At 45.4% G+C, this 14,582-nt stretch overlaps 1 protein-coding gene across 2 annotated transcripts in view; it reads left to right on the forward strand.

The window, feature by feature from the left end:
- The first annotated feature begins 2,549 nt into the window (after nucleotides 1–2,549).
- Nucleotides 2,550–14,582, forward strand: part of GPATCH1 (G-patch domain containing 1) — a 39,113-nt gene continuing 27,080 nt past the window's right edge. Inside the window, exons 1-5 of one of the 2 annotated variants that reach the window (XM_082366482.1) lie at nucleotides 2,550–2,886; nucleotides 8,077–8,211; nucleotides 10,587–10,672; nucleotides 13,336–13,496; nucleotides 14,094–14,191. In XM_082366482.1, the coding sequence (XP_082222608.1) occupies nucleotides 2,814–2,886; nucleotides 8,077–8,211; nucleotides 10,587–10,672; nucleotides 13,336–13,496; nucleotides 14,094–14,191 (553 nt within the window). In that variant the 5' untranslated portion in view covers nucleotides 2,550–2,813. The remainder of the gene's footprint in view (nucleotides 2,887–8,076; nucleotides 8,212–10,586; nucleotides 10,673–13,335; nucleotides 13,497–14,093; nucleotides 14,192–14,582) is intronic. The other variant, XM_082366483.1, reaches the window with a different exon arrangement.

Below are 14,582 nucleotides of genomic sequence, written 5' to 3' on the forward strand. Positions count from 1 at the left end.
ACAAGAACAATCATTTTATTATTACCTCTCATGGTTCCAGAGGTGGCTGTACTCAGCTAAAAGGTTCTTGCTTGTGGTCTCTCATGCAGCTGTAGTCAGATGGCTGCTGGAACTGGAATCATTTTGAATCGTCCTTGCTCATGTGTCTGGTGATTGATACTGATTGTTAACTGGAACCTCAGCTGGGTCATAGGCTGGAATACCTACACATAGCGTCTCTTCATGGCCTGGGCTTCCTCACAGAATGGAGGTTGGGTTCCAAGGTCCAGCATCCCAAGAAACAGAAAGTTGGAGCTACCAGTTTCTTTTTTTCTTTTCTCTTCTTTTTCTTTTTGGCCATGCCGGGTGGCTTGTGGGATCTTAGTTACCTGACCAGGGATCGAATCCCAGCCCCTACAGTGAAAGCACCGAGTCCTAACCACTGGAACACCAGGGAATTCCTGCTACCAGTTTCTTCAAACTTGGGTGTGGGAAATGTTATATTGTCAGTTTCACTGTATTCTTTTGGTCAAGCAGTCATGGAGCTTAGATTCAAGGGAGGGGACATAGACTCCACTTTTTGACCAGAAACTTGCCAAAAATTTTGAGGTTGTGTTTTTTTTTTTTTTAATTTTACTTTTTAAAAAAAATTTTTTTTTTTTAATGATATTCTTGTCTGCTTACATTCTTTTTATGTATGTATGCATGTATGTATGGCTGTGTTGGGTCTTTGTTTCTGTGCGAGGGCTTTCTCTAGTTGTGGCAAGCAGGGGCCACTCTTCATCGCGGTGCGCGGGCCTCTCACTATCGCGGCCTCTCTTGTTGCGGAGCACAGGCTCCAGATGCGCAGGCTCAGTAATTGTGGCTCACGGGCCCAGCTGCTCTGCGGCATGTGGGATCTTCCCAGACCAGGGCTCGAACCTGTGTCCCCTGCATTGGCAGGCAGATTCTCAACCACTGCGCCACCAGGGAAGCCCGAGGTTGTGTTTTTAAAATAATTTTTTTTGGCCTTGCTGTGAGGAATGCAGGGATCTTAGTTCCTCGATCAGGGATCGAATCTGTGCCCCCTGCATTGGGACCTCAGAGTCTTTTTTTTTTTTTTTAAAGATTTATTTATTTATTTATTTATTTTTGGCTGCATCGGGTCTTAGTCGCGGCCCGTGGGATCTTCACTGAGGCATGCGGGATCTTTCATTGCGGTGCCCAGGCTTCTCTCTAGTTGTGGCATGGGGTTTTCTCTCTCTCTAGTTGTGGTCCGCGGGCTCAGTAGCTGCCCCAGGGCATGTGGGATCCTAGTTTCCGGACCAGGGATCGAACCCGTGTCCCCTGCATTGGAAGGCAGATGGATTCTTTACCACTGGACCACCAGGGAAGTCCCTAAAATAATTTTCTTTTTTAAAGTCATGTACCATGACTTATTTAATTAGTTCTTCATTCTTCAAATTACTTATTGAGTGCTTACTACATTCCAAGCACTGTTCCAAGCTCTGAGGATACAGCAAAGGAAGAAAGAAAAACTGGTTCAAATCTGTCTTCTTGGAGCTTACGTTCCAAGGGGAGCTTACATTCCATTCCATTGGGAGAGAAAGACAATAGACATATAAATAGGTAAACCAAATTATATAAGGTGACAAATGTTGTGGAAAATATATAGTAGGGTAGGGGGTGATTGGGGTTGTTTTTTAGAATAGGGTCAGAAAAGTTTTCGCTGAGTAAGTAACCTTTGAGCAGAGACCTGAAGCAAGTGAGGCAATGAATCATGCTTGTAGTATTCCAAGCAGCGGGAACAGTGAATGCAAAGGCCTTAAGTCCAGAGTGCGCTTGGAATGCTCAAGAAACATTCTCAATCCCAGAGATTCTGATTCAGGAGGCCTGGGGGACGGGTAGGAGGGACATTTTAGCAACATGTTAGTGATTCTCACTCACACAGACTTCTGACCCTCATTTTGCAGACCCAGGCTTCGTTTCTCTCTTCTGTAAGAAGGAGGTTTGCAGTGGGATAACAGAACCCTATTGGACAGATGTTTGTTTCTTTAGCTTCAATAAGGGAGCCCTCAGCGTCCCTCACCCCACCTCACAGCAGCCTTTTGCTTGTCCGCTTGCATTTTCTTTCTCCTTTCTCGTTTTCTTCGTTCTCTTTTCAAATTTCTTTCCTATTTTATTTTTCTCTTTATTCCTGTTTTCCTCTGCCCCCACCACGCCCCCCCCTTTCCTTCTCCTTTTCTTTTAATCTCTTCTTCCTTTATTTTCCTCATTGACCAAGTGTTGTCCCAAGCTACCTTCACCGTGGGCATCAGGGTTCCCCTGTCTGAATCCTTTCAGAGGTGTAGAAGGGGACTCCAGTTACGTCAACCTAAGGGTGACATATACAGAGTGCGTGTGTCTATCTGGGAGTACAGGCAAGTTCCCGCAGATGGCAGGGGTAGGACTGAGGGGAGCAGGGTCTGCCGGCAGGGGAAGTGGGGGAAGAGCACGGACCGGGTTGGGGAGGGGTGTGGGGTGGGCAGACTTCGCGGAGAACCACCCCTGCAGCTCGACAGCGGAGTGCCTTCCACCTTCTCCCAGGCGCCTCCTCCTGACCGGCACATGGTGGAGCTAGGATGGGATGTCGTGGCAGCCAAAGCCTCCGAGACAACTCCTGCCGGGGTCCGCCTCCCACAGGACGGGTTTGAGAACCACCCGGCGCAGATCCGAGAGAGGCTTGCCGGGCGGGGTGAGCACTTTCCGCCACCTGCGCTTAGAGCTTCGCTGCGGTTCGCGGAGATTAAAGCGCGGAAGGCATTTTGCCCATTGAGGCCTCCGTAGCGAGGGGGCGAGGCCCGGAAGAGAGCAGGATGGCGGCGCTGGATGGAGACAGTGACGAGGATTTGGTCAGCTATGGGACGGGCCTGGAGCTGCTGGAAGAAGGTGCGGGCTACATTCGTCGCCGGGGCCTGTGGAAAACAGGCCGGGGGTCCAGGATTCGGGGCAGAAACGCACAACTCTGTGCCAGACCTTGTCTGGCACCGGGGGAAAGGCTCGCCTGCTACGGGCTCTGGGAACAGCGATCGGAGAGGCGTGCACTGTGCTTGCGGGGTGCTCACGTTTTGCAGGGACGGATGGGAGGCCCGGAGGGATGGGAAGAAGAAAGATGACAAACAGGCTCGTGTGAGAGCGGGGGTAGGGGAAGAGCGGTGGTCAGGCAATGTTTTTCCTAGGAGAGGACGTTTGAGCTCAGCCTTGAAACAGAGAAAGGAAGCAACCGTACGAAGATTTGGGGGAAGAGCATTTCAGGCGAAGCGAACAGCAAGTGCAAAGGCTCTGAAGTCGGAGCCAGTTTGGCAAATTGAGGGACAGGCAGGACTGATGTGGGTGGAGCAGACAGCACCAGGGGGAGGCTGGTAGAAGATGATGTCAGAGGGGGAGGCGGGGGTTGAGTCTTAGTTGGTATGGTCAGGGAGTTTGGATTTTAATACTAAGTGTAGAAGAGTCCTGGGGGAGGGGGTTACACAAAGGAGGGGTATATTTTTCAGATTATTCTGTCCTCGATTTTGAGGGTAGGCGGGTTGGGGGTGGGTAGGAGTGAAGCAGGGAGATTAACAAGAAGAGGCCAGGCGATGATGGTGGTGGTGGTTAAGTAGTGGTGAGTTGAGATGTGCTTTGAAAGCAGAGCTGACCCGACTCGCTGGTGGAATGTGGGGGTGAGTGCAAGATGAAGCAAGATTCTCCCCTGTGTTTCTGGTCTGATCCACTTAACGACTTGATTTGTTTCGTAAAGCGTGTATTGGATGGCTAGTAAGGTCTGATGGCAGTGCTAGCCCTGTGGGAAAGACAAAGGAAGTTTGGTGGGCTAGGAGTTATTTGCAGACTCTCCTTTTTTCCTACCCTGACCACATCGTGTCAGGTTGGTTGTCCTTCTGGGACGTTGCCCCTGATTACCCTCTTATTCCCTACAAACAGTTCTAATCATTAGAAGCTTATGCCAGATGCTGGCCCTGTTCCTACTGTCTGCTTACAAAAGACAGAGAAATGCTAGTCTCCTGAAAGCTTCTTATGTGTTTAACGACACCCCTTGCATTTCCTCTAAGACATCTCTGTACCACACTCAGTTTTCTAATAAATTAAGTTTAAAGTCCCCTCAACCCTAATTTGTCGGAGCTTTCTTCAAGCATGGGACCAGAGTGTGGGTAGACTGGGGCCATTATTAGTATGTCCTTCATTTTAGACGTATTTCTTTACCACAGTCTAAGCTCACATTAGCTTTATTAGCAAACACATCATCCCATGGTCTCAAGGAATTGGTTGACAAAGATTCTTAATTTGAGGGGTTTCAAATCTAGTTGAGAACAAAAGTATGAGGTTCACAAGTGCTAAAGTATGTGATGTAGAGAGGAAATAACCTACACAAGCTAACAGGGAAACCTGAGAAGGCAGGATGGGACCCCTTGAAAACTGGTTAGAATTTAGGTATGCAGGAAGAGGACAGGGTTAAACATGCATGGGTGGAGGTTATTACAGCCCTGCCAAGCAGGAGTTTGTGTCATTTCTATATTTCTGGTCTCACAGTTGTTTCCTTGTGAAGTGACATATTGTAAGTCATCAACTATTTGACCTATATTTTTCTAATTCTTCCTGTTTTGATGGTGTATAAAAGCTGTGATGAAGCCTAATGGTCTAGCCAGGCTCTTGAAGTAGAATGGACTTTTTTTTCCCCCCCTGGCCTAAAATTACCCTTTAACTTCTCAGTACTAGGTGTTTTTGAGGATTGATCCATTGTTTCCTAAGCACCTTGAAGTTAAAACATACTCTGACTACATTTTACAATGTAACATACTAGACCAATAATCACTTATACCTCCTACTTTGAAGTTCTAGTGACAGGTTAGACAAACATTGGTAGAGGAGGGACTCCATTACTTAATTAAAGTTGCTGGCCCGGACAGAAAGTTTTATTGGGTAAGAGAGTGGCTGATCTGTTACACACAGACTCATAGACACATACACCCTCTGGCCTGGAAGGAAAGTGCCTCAGTGCTTATTTAGTCTTCCCTTAGATACATTCACTTGGCTGTAGAATTCTCCTCATTGCCTGCTCATCCTGCACTCAGATTAATTTAGGACCATTTTCTTCTTCCTTGATGTTGTGACTCGCCCACTTAAAACTATCTGTGGCTCCCAGTCACCCACAGGACATACCCCAGACCCTGCAGCACTGTGTTCCAGGCCCGCTGCACTATCTGCCCTTTTGGTTCCATCTTCCGTGCCTTCCCTGTCCTCCAGTCAGACTAGACTACTTTCTCAAACATCTGACCTTCTCCTTTTCCACCCCCTGTTTACTGTTTACTGATGGAATTAATGCCTCTGTGGGGAATTGTGTCCCTATGTGCAGCTATCAAATGCTGCTCGCGCTTCTGGGTGACTCTGATGTTGTGGACCTTGAACATTGTCAGAACAGTTCCTATACATGCAGGTCTCCTCTGCTGGGCTCGGAGCGCCCTGGGAACAGGGACAGAGTTGTATTCAGTTTTCCACACCCAGCATCTAGAACAGGGCTGCTTCCACGGAAAGGCCCTCAGTACACTTCTGGTGGGGAACAAGTAAAGGACAGAATGGGTTGTGTCCCTGACTTGGAGGCAGAGTTGAGATCTGATTTCAACTTTGTGCTTATTAGCCGTGGACCTTAGGGCACTTACTTAATCAGAGCATCCTTATCAGGGTATGATAAATGAGATAATACTATTAGTAACAGTAATTATAATGGGGCCTGGCTAAAATGTCACTTCCTCCCCGGAGTTTTCCTGTGCTGTGGTTAGAGGCGGCTCCTCCTCCTCAGGAGCCCTGTGGGAACTGGTCAGCCACACCGCTTGGCCCTCATCATCTGCTGTCCAGTTCTATCTAGTTGTCTGCAGATCTTTTCTCCCCTTTCAGCTCAGGAGTACCTGGAGAACAGAGCAAGAACAGAACCTCGCATTGGCAGGACCTGTTCTCTCTCCCCTTAACCCAGTGGTTCTCAACCAGGGATGAATTTGCCCCCCCAAGGGACATTCGGCAATGTCTGGAGACATTTTTGGTTGTCATGCTTTTTCGGGATGGGGGCGTTACTGGCATCTGGTGTGACAGGCTAGGGATGCTGCTAACCACTGTACAAGGCAGTCCCCCACAACTAAGAATCATCCAGTACAAGCTGTCAATAGTGCTGAGGCTGAGAAGCTCCACCTTAGCCAGGAATCGTGCCAGGTGCACGTGCAGTAAAGGAGCATGTGTAATGTATTTTCTAAGAAATGGTGAAAATCTTGGACTGTGGGACCTGAGTTGTAATTCAGTTCTTTAGAACGAAATGAAATTGTAGTGATATTAACCAAGCTTTGCCATGGCCAGGGGCTGTGCTCAGTTCTCTGCGCGTGGTTTTTAATCCTCGGCACCATCCCACAAGGTGACTTCGGTTATTATCCTAATTTTATAGTTGTGGAGACTGGGGCTTAGAGAGATCAAAAAACTTGCCTATAATCACAAAGCTAGCAGGTAGGAGGGTAGGGGGATTTGAACCCAGATCTCCTGTCTTCAGAACCCTCTTGATTACCCTGCTGTGAGTTATATTCTAGAAATGACCTAAAGCCTCCGTAAGCTACAAGTAAGAATTTAGGACTATGAGGCTAGACATTTCTTTACTTTTTGTTCCACTATCCAGAAATAGTAACTGGCTTAATTATTGAAGTAACAGGTATACATGGGCTTTAGGATACATCTTACCTACTATATGTACTACTATTACTATAACAGCAATAGGAGCTAGGGTACTTCCCTGGTGGCCCAGTGGTAAAGAATCCGCCTTACAATGCAGGGAACGCAGGTTCGATCCCTGGTCAGGGAACTAAGATCCCACATGCCGCGGGACAACTAAGCCCGAGCGCCACAACTACTGAGCTCGTGCGCCTCAACTAGAGAGCTCGTGTGCCACAAACTGCAGAGCCCACGCACCCTGGAGCCCTGTGCCACAACTAGAGAAGAGAAAGCCCGCACGCCACAACTAGAGAGAAGCCCATGCACCTCAACAAAAGACCCTACATGCCGCAACGAAGATCCCCGTGTGCTGCAACAAAGACCTGACGCAGCCAAAAAAATAATAAAAAATACGTAAATAAAATAAATTAAAAAAAAGAGCAACTAGTACTTTAAATGTGTTTATTGTGGGTCCCTCTTTTTGCTAAGCACTTTACAGGCATTATCTGATCCAATTTGCATAACAACTCTATGAAACAGATATTACTATTAATGTCGTCCCATTTTACAGATGAGGAAATCAAGGCACAGAGAGGCTAAAATGACCAAAGTCCCTAGTATAGGTGACCAAAGTGCTAGTAAAGGTGGGCTTAGCTTTAAAATCCAGAGTGCCATGACTCTCAACCCCAAGCACTTAACTACTGCCTAACTTGCTTTCAGTAGTGAATGTTTGAAAATAACTTGATGGTTACTTTTTGTTTTAAATAGATTCAGAAGTTTTAATTAGAACTGATAAAATTAGGCAGTAATTTGTGTCATGAAACTTGAAACCTAAGGAAATTTTTAGGTGAGCCTAAAATGTTCTAAGTTCCTTTTCGCTGGTGTTATTTAGCACCCCAGCCCTTTTCAGCCAAGTAAGTAAAGGAATAAGCTTAAAGAACAGTAATTACGACATCAGGAGAGTCCCAGAAATAAGGAAACTCAAGATTTGGGGAAAACGGGCAATGCCAATGGAAAAATTCTGGAGTCGGGGATGCTGTGAATTTCCAGAAGAGAAAACCTCTGCACACCATGTGCCACCCCAGCAGCTTGCCTACTTTACTGCCAGCAGATTTCACCTCCATCTCTGAACCCTTCGCCCTGTAACTCAGTTTTCATAATGGAATTTAGTGGGAAAAGCAGGCCATTTTTGCTAAAACATATTTCTAATATAAATAAGAGATATTGCTTTCTAAACTACATCAGGTACTAAGGTCTAGGAATAGCAACTTAATTAAACTTGTTATATTTGAAGTTACAAGAAGTGAACAATGCATTCTGTTAAAGAAATGATCTTTTCCTTAAATCCTCTCTAACCCACCATCACCTTCTGTCCCATTCAAAATATTACTTTTTCAGGTGAGAGACCAAAGAAACCAATTCCTCTTCAGGATCAGACTGTCAGAGACGAAAAAGGAAGGTATAAGCGATTTCATGGAGCCTTCAGTGGAGGTTTCTCTGCTGGTTACTTCAACACCGTTGGCTCAAAAGAAGGTAGGATTTCCCTACTTGTAGCTACTATATCGCTAAAGCAAATGATTGAAATACCGCAGGAGTTTTGCTCCCCTCCCTCACCTCTCCCTTTTAAAAAAACTTTTTAAAACATTTTAGTACATACACTGTAGTCTTTTGTGTTCTTTGAATGTTTGCAATGTTTCCAGAGACAACTTGTGTGTTGTTCATTGATTACAACCTGAAGGTGAGAGAGTTTTCTTTGACTTTAAAGAAAAAAAATAGATACGTCATAACCAAATGATTAAATGATAATAAGGGCTTCTGTTTTATACTGTATCTTGCCCCACACTCAGTGCTCTCACACAGATTCACTCAGGTAATCATCGTCTCACATGACTCAGTGCCTAAGGAGGGCAGGTGTCCCAGCTGTTTTGTGGCTGAGGACCCTGCGGGTCCCAACACTGGGTTCCACAGCGTCACTTGTCAGTACATGTTCTCCACCTGGAGAAAAGTCAGTCACATTTTCCGCATTATGCAATACAATAAATTCTGTATTGTTTAAAGTAATATATGTTGGGAATTCCCTGGCAGGCTTCCACTGCAGTGGGCATGGGTTCAGTCCCTGGTTGGGGAACTAAGATCCCGCATGCTGTGCAGCACAGCAAAAAAAAAAAAAAAAAAAAGGAATGTATGTTTTTAAAAAACATTTTGACACAGAAACTGGAAGAAAATGTCTTATGTATATCAAATACGAATGAATATGACTGATTAACTCACATAGCAGTTATTAAGAACAAGATGAGCCAGATCGTTTGTATATATTTTTAAAAGTAACTCATACATAACAGTGATAGTAGGGACTTCCCTGGTGGTCCAGTGGTAAAGAATCCGCCTTACAATGCAGGGGGACGTGGGTTCGATCCCTGGTCAGGAAACTAAGATCCCACATGCCGCGGAGCAACTAAGCCCACATACCACAACTACAGAGCCCACGCGCCCTGGAGTCCATGCGCCACAACTAGAGAGAAGCCCACGCACCACAACGAAAGATCCCACATGCGGAAACTAACACCCAATGCAGCCAAAAATAAATAAAATAAATCAAAAAATAAAAATAATAAATCTAAGAAAAAACAACGATAGTAAAATAAAGATGAAACACAATACAAGAAAGGGGTGGGGGAAGGCATGTAAAAAAAATAATTAGGGTAAATAAGATGGTTAAAGTTCAGTATCCAGAATGTATAAAGATCAGTTCAATGAACAAATGATCAAAGTATTTGAACAGTTTACCCCAGAGGAGATAGAAATGCTACGTGGAATATTCAGCCTTATTATTAAGGAAAGCAAAGTAAGGTAACTAAGGCACTATTAAAGTAGCACACTTATTAAAATGTTAAAAATGGCAGTAGAATTTGTGAAGAAAGAAGTACATGAATACATTGCTGATTGTTATAATTATGGCTGTGCTGTATATTATAATTGAAAAGTAAGACCAGCTCAAATGATTAGTCATCACAAGTAGACTGTGATATGTTAACACACTGGAATATCTCTTTACCATTAAGAGTGACAGATTCAGGTCCTGTGCAGATACAGGGCAAAGACTATAGACATCCAAAGTGGAGGAAGGTGCTGGGCCAGGGTATCGCCTGGAAGAGCTGGTCTTCACTGTCCTGGGGTTTCTCCCAAGTTGGCCTACAAGGCTGCTCTACCCACCTACCAAGAATAGGTCTGCCCCATACTCCTCAGCTCCCTAAGACTCTGGTAGGAAGTCAGAAGGAGGTGTGCCACTCTTAGAGAAAACTAAAAAAGTGTATCTTAGAGGGTTACAGATACATTTGACCTCTGGGGCATTTTCTCTCTGTAGGCACAGCACATGCTTGGTTACCATGGGTGGGGAACAGGGGTGTTAGTTATAGGACTCAGGTATTTGATGGAATTGGGGGCCTGGTATGGTCATCGCCTGCCCTTAGATTAACCAGGTTGAATCCTTTCATGGCTGACTAATGTACCCTGACATACTGTTTCTTTGATGTGTTAGTATGTTGGTGTATATTGCTGTCCTGGTGGTCTCAGAGTGGTCCTGCCTTATAAGGTGACCTTGCATCTTTTTTGCTGAGATCTACTTGTGTTCCTTTCACAGTTTAACTTTCAATGTATCGTTTTATTCCTCTTGGTTGCAAATTCTTATGGGGAAACCTTACTGTATCCACCAAGTTCTGACAACAGGGCGTATGGGGGTTAATAAGAAGTTTATGTGGCCTAATTGTGTCTATGTGAGCAGTGAGGTGAGAAGTAGCTAAGAGTTTGCAGTTATTGGAGGTTTCAGGTCCACACGTGTTACTTAATTATTTGGTTATAAACCAAAATACCATCTGGGATTGTAATGTTCTAAACGCTTTTCTTTCAAGGATGGACACCCTCTTCCTTCGTGTCTTCACGACAGAACAGAGCAGACAAATCTGTTTTTGGTCCCGAAGATTTTATGGATGAAGAGGTGGGTGTGCAGAACTTTAACTGCCAGTTAGCCGGTGAGATGTGGGTGGTTGGTTGCTGTAGCACCTTCCCTCTCCCCAGAAAGTTCAGTGTACGATTTCCTCTTTGTTTGTAAGACTTTATCTTTTTGGTATTTGGACTCCATAGTGCCCTGTACATCAATGGATTCTTGTTTGTTGGCATAGTGCCTTAACTGGCTGGTGCCAGTTTCTGAAGTCAAGAGTGTAAGGGGGGACTTGCCTGGTGGCACAGTGGTTAAGAATCCACCTGCCAACACAGGGGACACAGGTTCGAGCCCTGGTCCGGGAAGATCCCACATGCTGTGGAGCAACTAAGCCCGTGTGCCACCACTACTGAGCCTGCGCTCTAGAGCCCACGAGCCACAACTACTGAGCCTGCGTGCCACAACTACTGAAGCCCGTGCGCCTAGAGCCCGTGCTCCGCAACAAGAGAAGCCACCACAATGAGAAGCCCGCACACTGCAACGAAGAGTAGCCCCCGCTCGCCGCAAGTAGAGAAAGCCTGCATGCAGCAACGAAGACCCAACACAGCCAAAAATAAATAAATAAATAAATTAAATTAAAAAAAAAAAAAGAGTGTAAGGGGAAGGTCATATACAGGCAAATTTACTTGAAAAAGCCCCAACTGCCCCAAAAGTGCAGTGTCTGTCAAGCTGAGTCCACAGCCTTCCATGGTGACTCTTTTTTTTTTTTTAATTTTCCACATAATTAAAAAAAATTTTTTATTTTATATTGGAGTATAGTTGATTAACAGTGTTGTGTTAGTTTCAGGTGTACAACAAAGTGATTCAGTTATACATATATGTGTATCTATTCTTTTTCAAGTTCTTTTCCCATTTAGGTTACTACAGAATATTAGGTAGCATTCCCTGTGCTATACAGTAGGTCCTTGTTGGTTATCTCTTTTAAATATAGCAGTGTGCAGTATGCTAACACATATATACGGAATCTAAGGGAAAAAAAAAAAAAAAAAGGCCATGAAGAACCTAGTGGCAAGACGGGAATAAAGATACAGACCTACTAGAGAATGGACTTGAGGATATGGGGAGGGGGTGGGGTGAGATGTGACAGGGTGAGAGAGTGTCATGGACATATATACACTACCAAATGTAAAATAGATAGCTAGTGGGAAGCAGCCGCATAGCACAGGGAGATCAGCTCGGTGCTTTGTGACCACCTAGAGGGGTGGGATGGGGAGGGTGGGAGGGAGGGAGATGCAAGAGGGAAGAGAAATGGGAACATATTGTATATGTATAACTGATTCACTTTGTTATAAAGCGGAAGCTAACACACCATTGTAAGGCAATTATACTTCAATAAAGATGTTAAAAAAAAAAAAAAAAAAAAATAAATAAATAAATAAATATAGCAGTGTGTACACGTCAATCCCAAACTCCCAATCTATCCCTCCCCCTCCCCTTCCCCCTTGGTAATCATAAGTTCGTTCTCTAAGTCACAGTGACTCTTACGCACACTGCAGTTTAAGGAGTGAGTGACTAGACTAGAGAAAGGAGTGAAGGAAGCCCTGTGCAGGCATCTGGGCACCTCATTAAAGTGACCATGACCGCCCGCTTCTTAGGGGTAAACAGTGGGGGGTTTCTAAAGTGGTCCTACCGGCCTGCAGCCTGGGCTACATTTTCTGGTAAAATTAAGCCTCTCTTACCTTAAAACCTAGTCATGGGTTCACTTGTGATAAAGATTAAGTGAAATACCTACCTGAGCATGTTTTAGGCTGCAGGTAAGTGGCAAGGGGTGGTCCCCTTCCTGTTTGACTATCAGAATCTATGAGGAAACATATCTCATGGAACAAGAAGTCCAGGTGTCAGCAAGGCCCCAGGCTCTCAGGTATCTTCTACACGTCAGCTTGCCCTTCCACGATCTCACCTCACTGCTGCAAGGTGGCCACAGTAGTTCCAGGTGGCACATCCAGGATGACATTATCCAGTGGGAAGGAGGACTTTCTTCTTGGAATCTTTCCTTGAGAGCAAAGAAACCATTTGGTGGATTTTCCCTCACATCGGCTCCAGTGAATTGTTCTACAAGCCCGTTCTTAAAGCAGTCCCTGGTGAGGAAGATGGGATCAGGATGACTGGCTTAGGCAAGATGTGAGCCCCACTCCCTAACCCTCCCCTGCCCCAACACATCCCCCCCAGGGACATCACTCCTGAAGGGCATGGTGGCGCAGAGCCAGGCCGGTGCCTGGACAGCATCAGGGCTCCGTGGGGAGAGCTGAAGGGGCTGTGGCTGCTGGACAGACAGCGGATGGTACTTAGCTCTAAGCCTGGCACAGAGGTGCCCCTGAATGCTTGCTGACTGTGCCTCTAAGACCTTTTCCCCCTTCACACTGACCTTTGAGGTATTGTCCAAGAAGAACAAAGAACAGAACACTTCCTTCCTGTCTTCCTAGCTTGGCAGTGCCTGTTGTGGCTTCACTGAGTGGCCACTGTCATGCCCCTGTCCTCGGGCAGTGACCTTAGCTTATCCAAAGTCAGGGCGTAAAATCAGCTGCTCTGTTGATCCCTAACTCAATTTTGTAGTTTTAACTTTTTTTTTTTTTAAAGTAATAAAGCTGTGTAATGTATCATGTTTAATCACTTTCCAAATAATGTAAGTCATTCTGTTTGAATTTTTTTCTTTTTTTAAGGATCTTAGTGAATTTGGGATAGCACCTAAAGCGATTGTTACCACAGATGATTTTGCTTCTAAAACCAAAGATCGAATACGAGAAAAGGCCAGGCAGTTAGCAGCGGCTACTGCCCCTATTCCTGGCGCCACTTTGCTTGATGACCTCATAACACCAGCGAAGTAAGAAGAATTTAATTCTGACTTTTCTGATCTTGGCATCACTGCCTTGCATATGTGTGATGATCTTACTTAGGGATAGTTGGGTTGCAAGTAGGAGAAGCCCTCTCAGCCTAGCTTGAGTACAAAAGGGGGTTTTGCCAAAAGGACCTTGCGCTGTTATCACATGGAGTGCTCTAGAGCTCCAGGCACTGGCTGTGTTAGTGGGGCTCATGGCAGCTGGAGAGCTATTAGGAACTGGGGTGACTTCCCTCTCAGCCCCTGCCTCACAAACCTTAAGGGCTCTCTCCTCATTCTACCCTCTTTCTGCATACTTCCTTGTTCTGCTCCTGGGTATGTGGCCTGTTGTGGCAGCCTCAGACCATCATGGTTTCCCAGGCCACATGCTTGGCATCTATGTGCCCATCCCAAAGGCCTGGGAGAGGGGGCATCTGATCAGCTTCCCCAGGTCCAGTCAGCTGTAGTGGGAACAGCAGGGCCATGCAGTTCTAATAGGGATGGGGGAAAGGGCTGAGGCATGACAGGTATATGAGCTGCTTATTTCCTACTGTTTGTTAGTGTTTTAAAAAGAAGTTCATTTTCAATGCCTTGATATCCTAGGTTATCTGTTGGTTTTGAATTGCTAAGAAAAATGGGTTGGAAGGAAGGACAAGGAATTGGTCCTCGAGTAAAGAGAAGACCACGCCGACAGAAACCTGGTATGTGTACTGATTGTCATTAACTCTACAGCAGACTTTTTGATGACTGCATGTTTCTAGAAGTAAGATTGCTGGGTCAAGCGGTGTGCACGTATTTTAAGGTTTTTTGTGTGTAATGCACAATACCTTTCTGGAAGGATTGGACTAGTTTACCTTCCCACCAGCAGCATATGAAAGTTCTTGTTTCCTACTTTTGCCAAAACTGTGTTATAGCTTAACATGATTATTTTCTATTATTCCCGTCCCTTGGTCTCCCCAGCCAGACTGTGAACTCTTGGAGGCAGCAGTACTTTCTTTCGGGTTCTCTGTGGTTCTGGGCAGTAGTGGTTACTCACCACGTGCATCATTGCCAGAGGGCAGGTGGGGCAGGGGCTGGTGGAAAACAATCCCT

This window comes from Balaenoptera borealis (assembly GCF_965194805.1).
Source record: "Balaenoptera borealis genome assembly, chromosome: 19".
In the NCBI taxonomy this organism is placed as follows: Eukaryota; Metazoa; Chordata; class Mammalia; order Artiodactyla; family Balaenopteridae; genus Balaenoptera; species Balaenoptera borealis.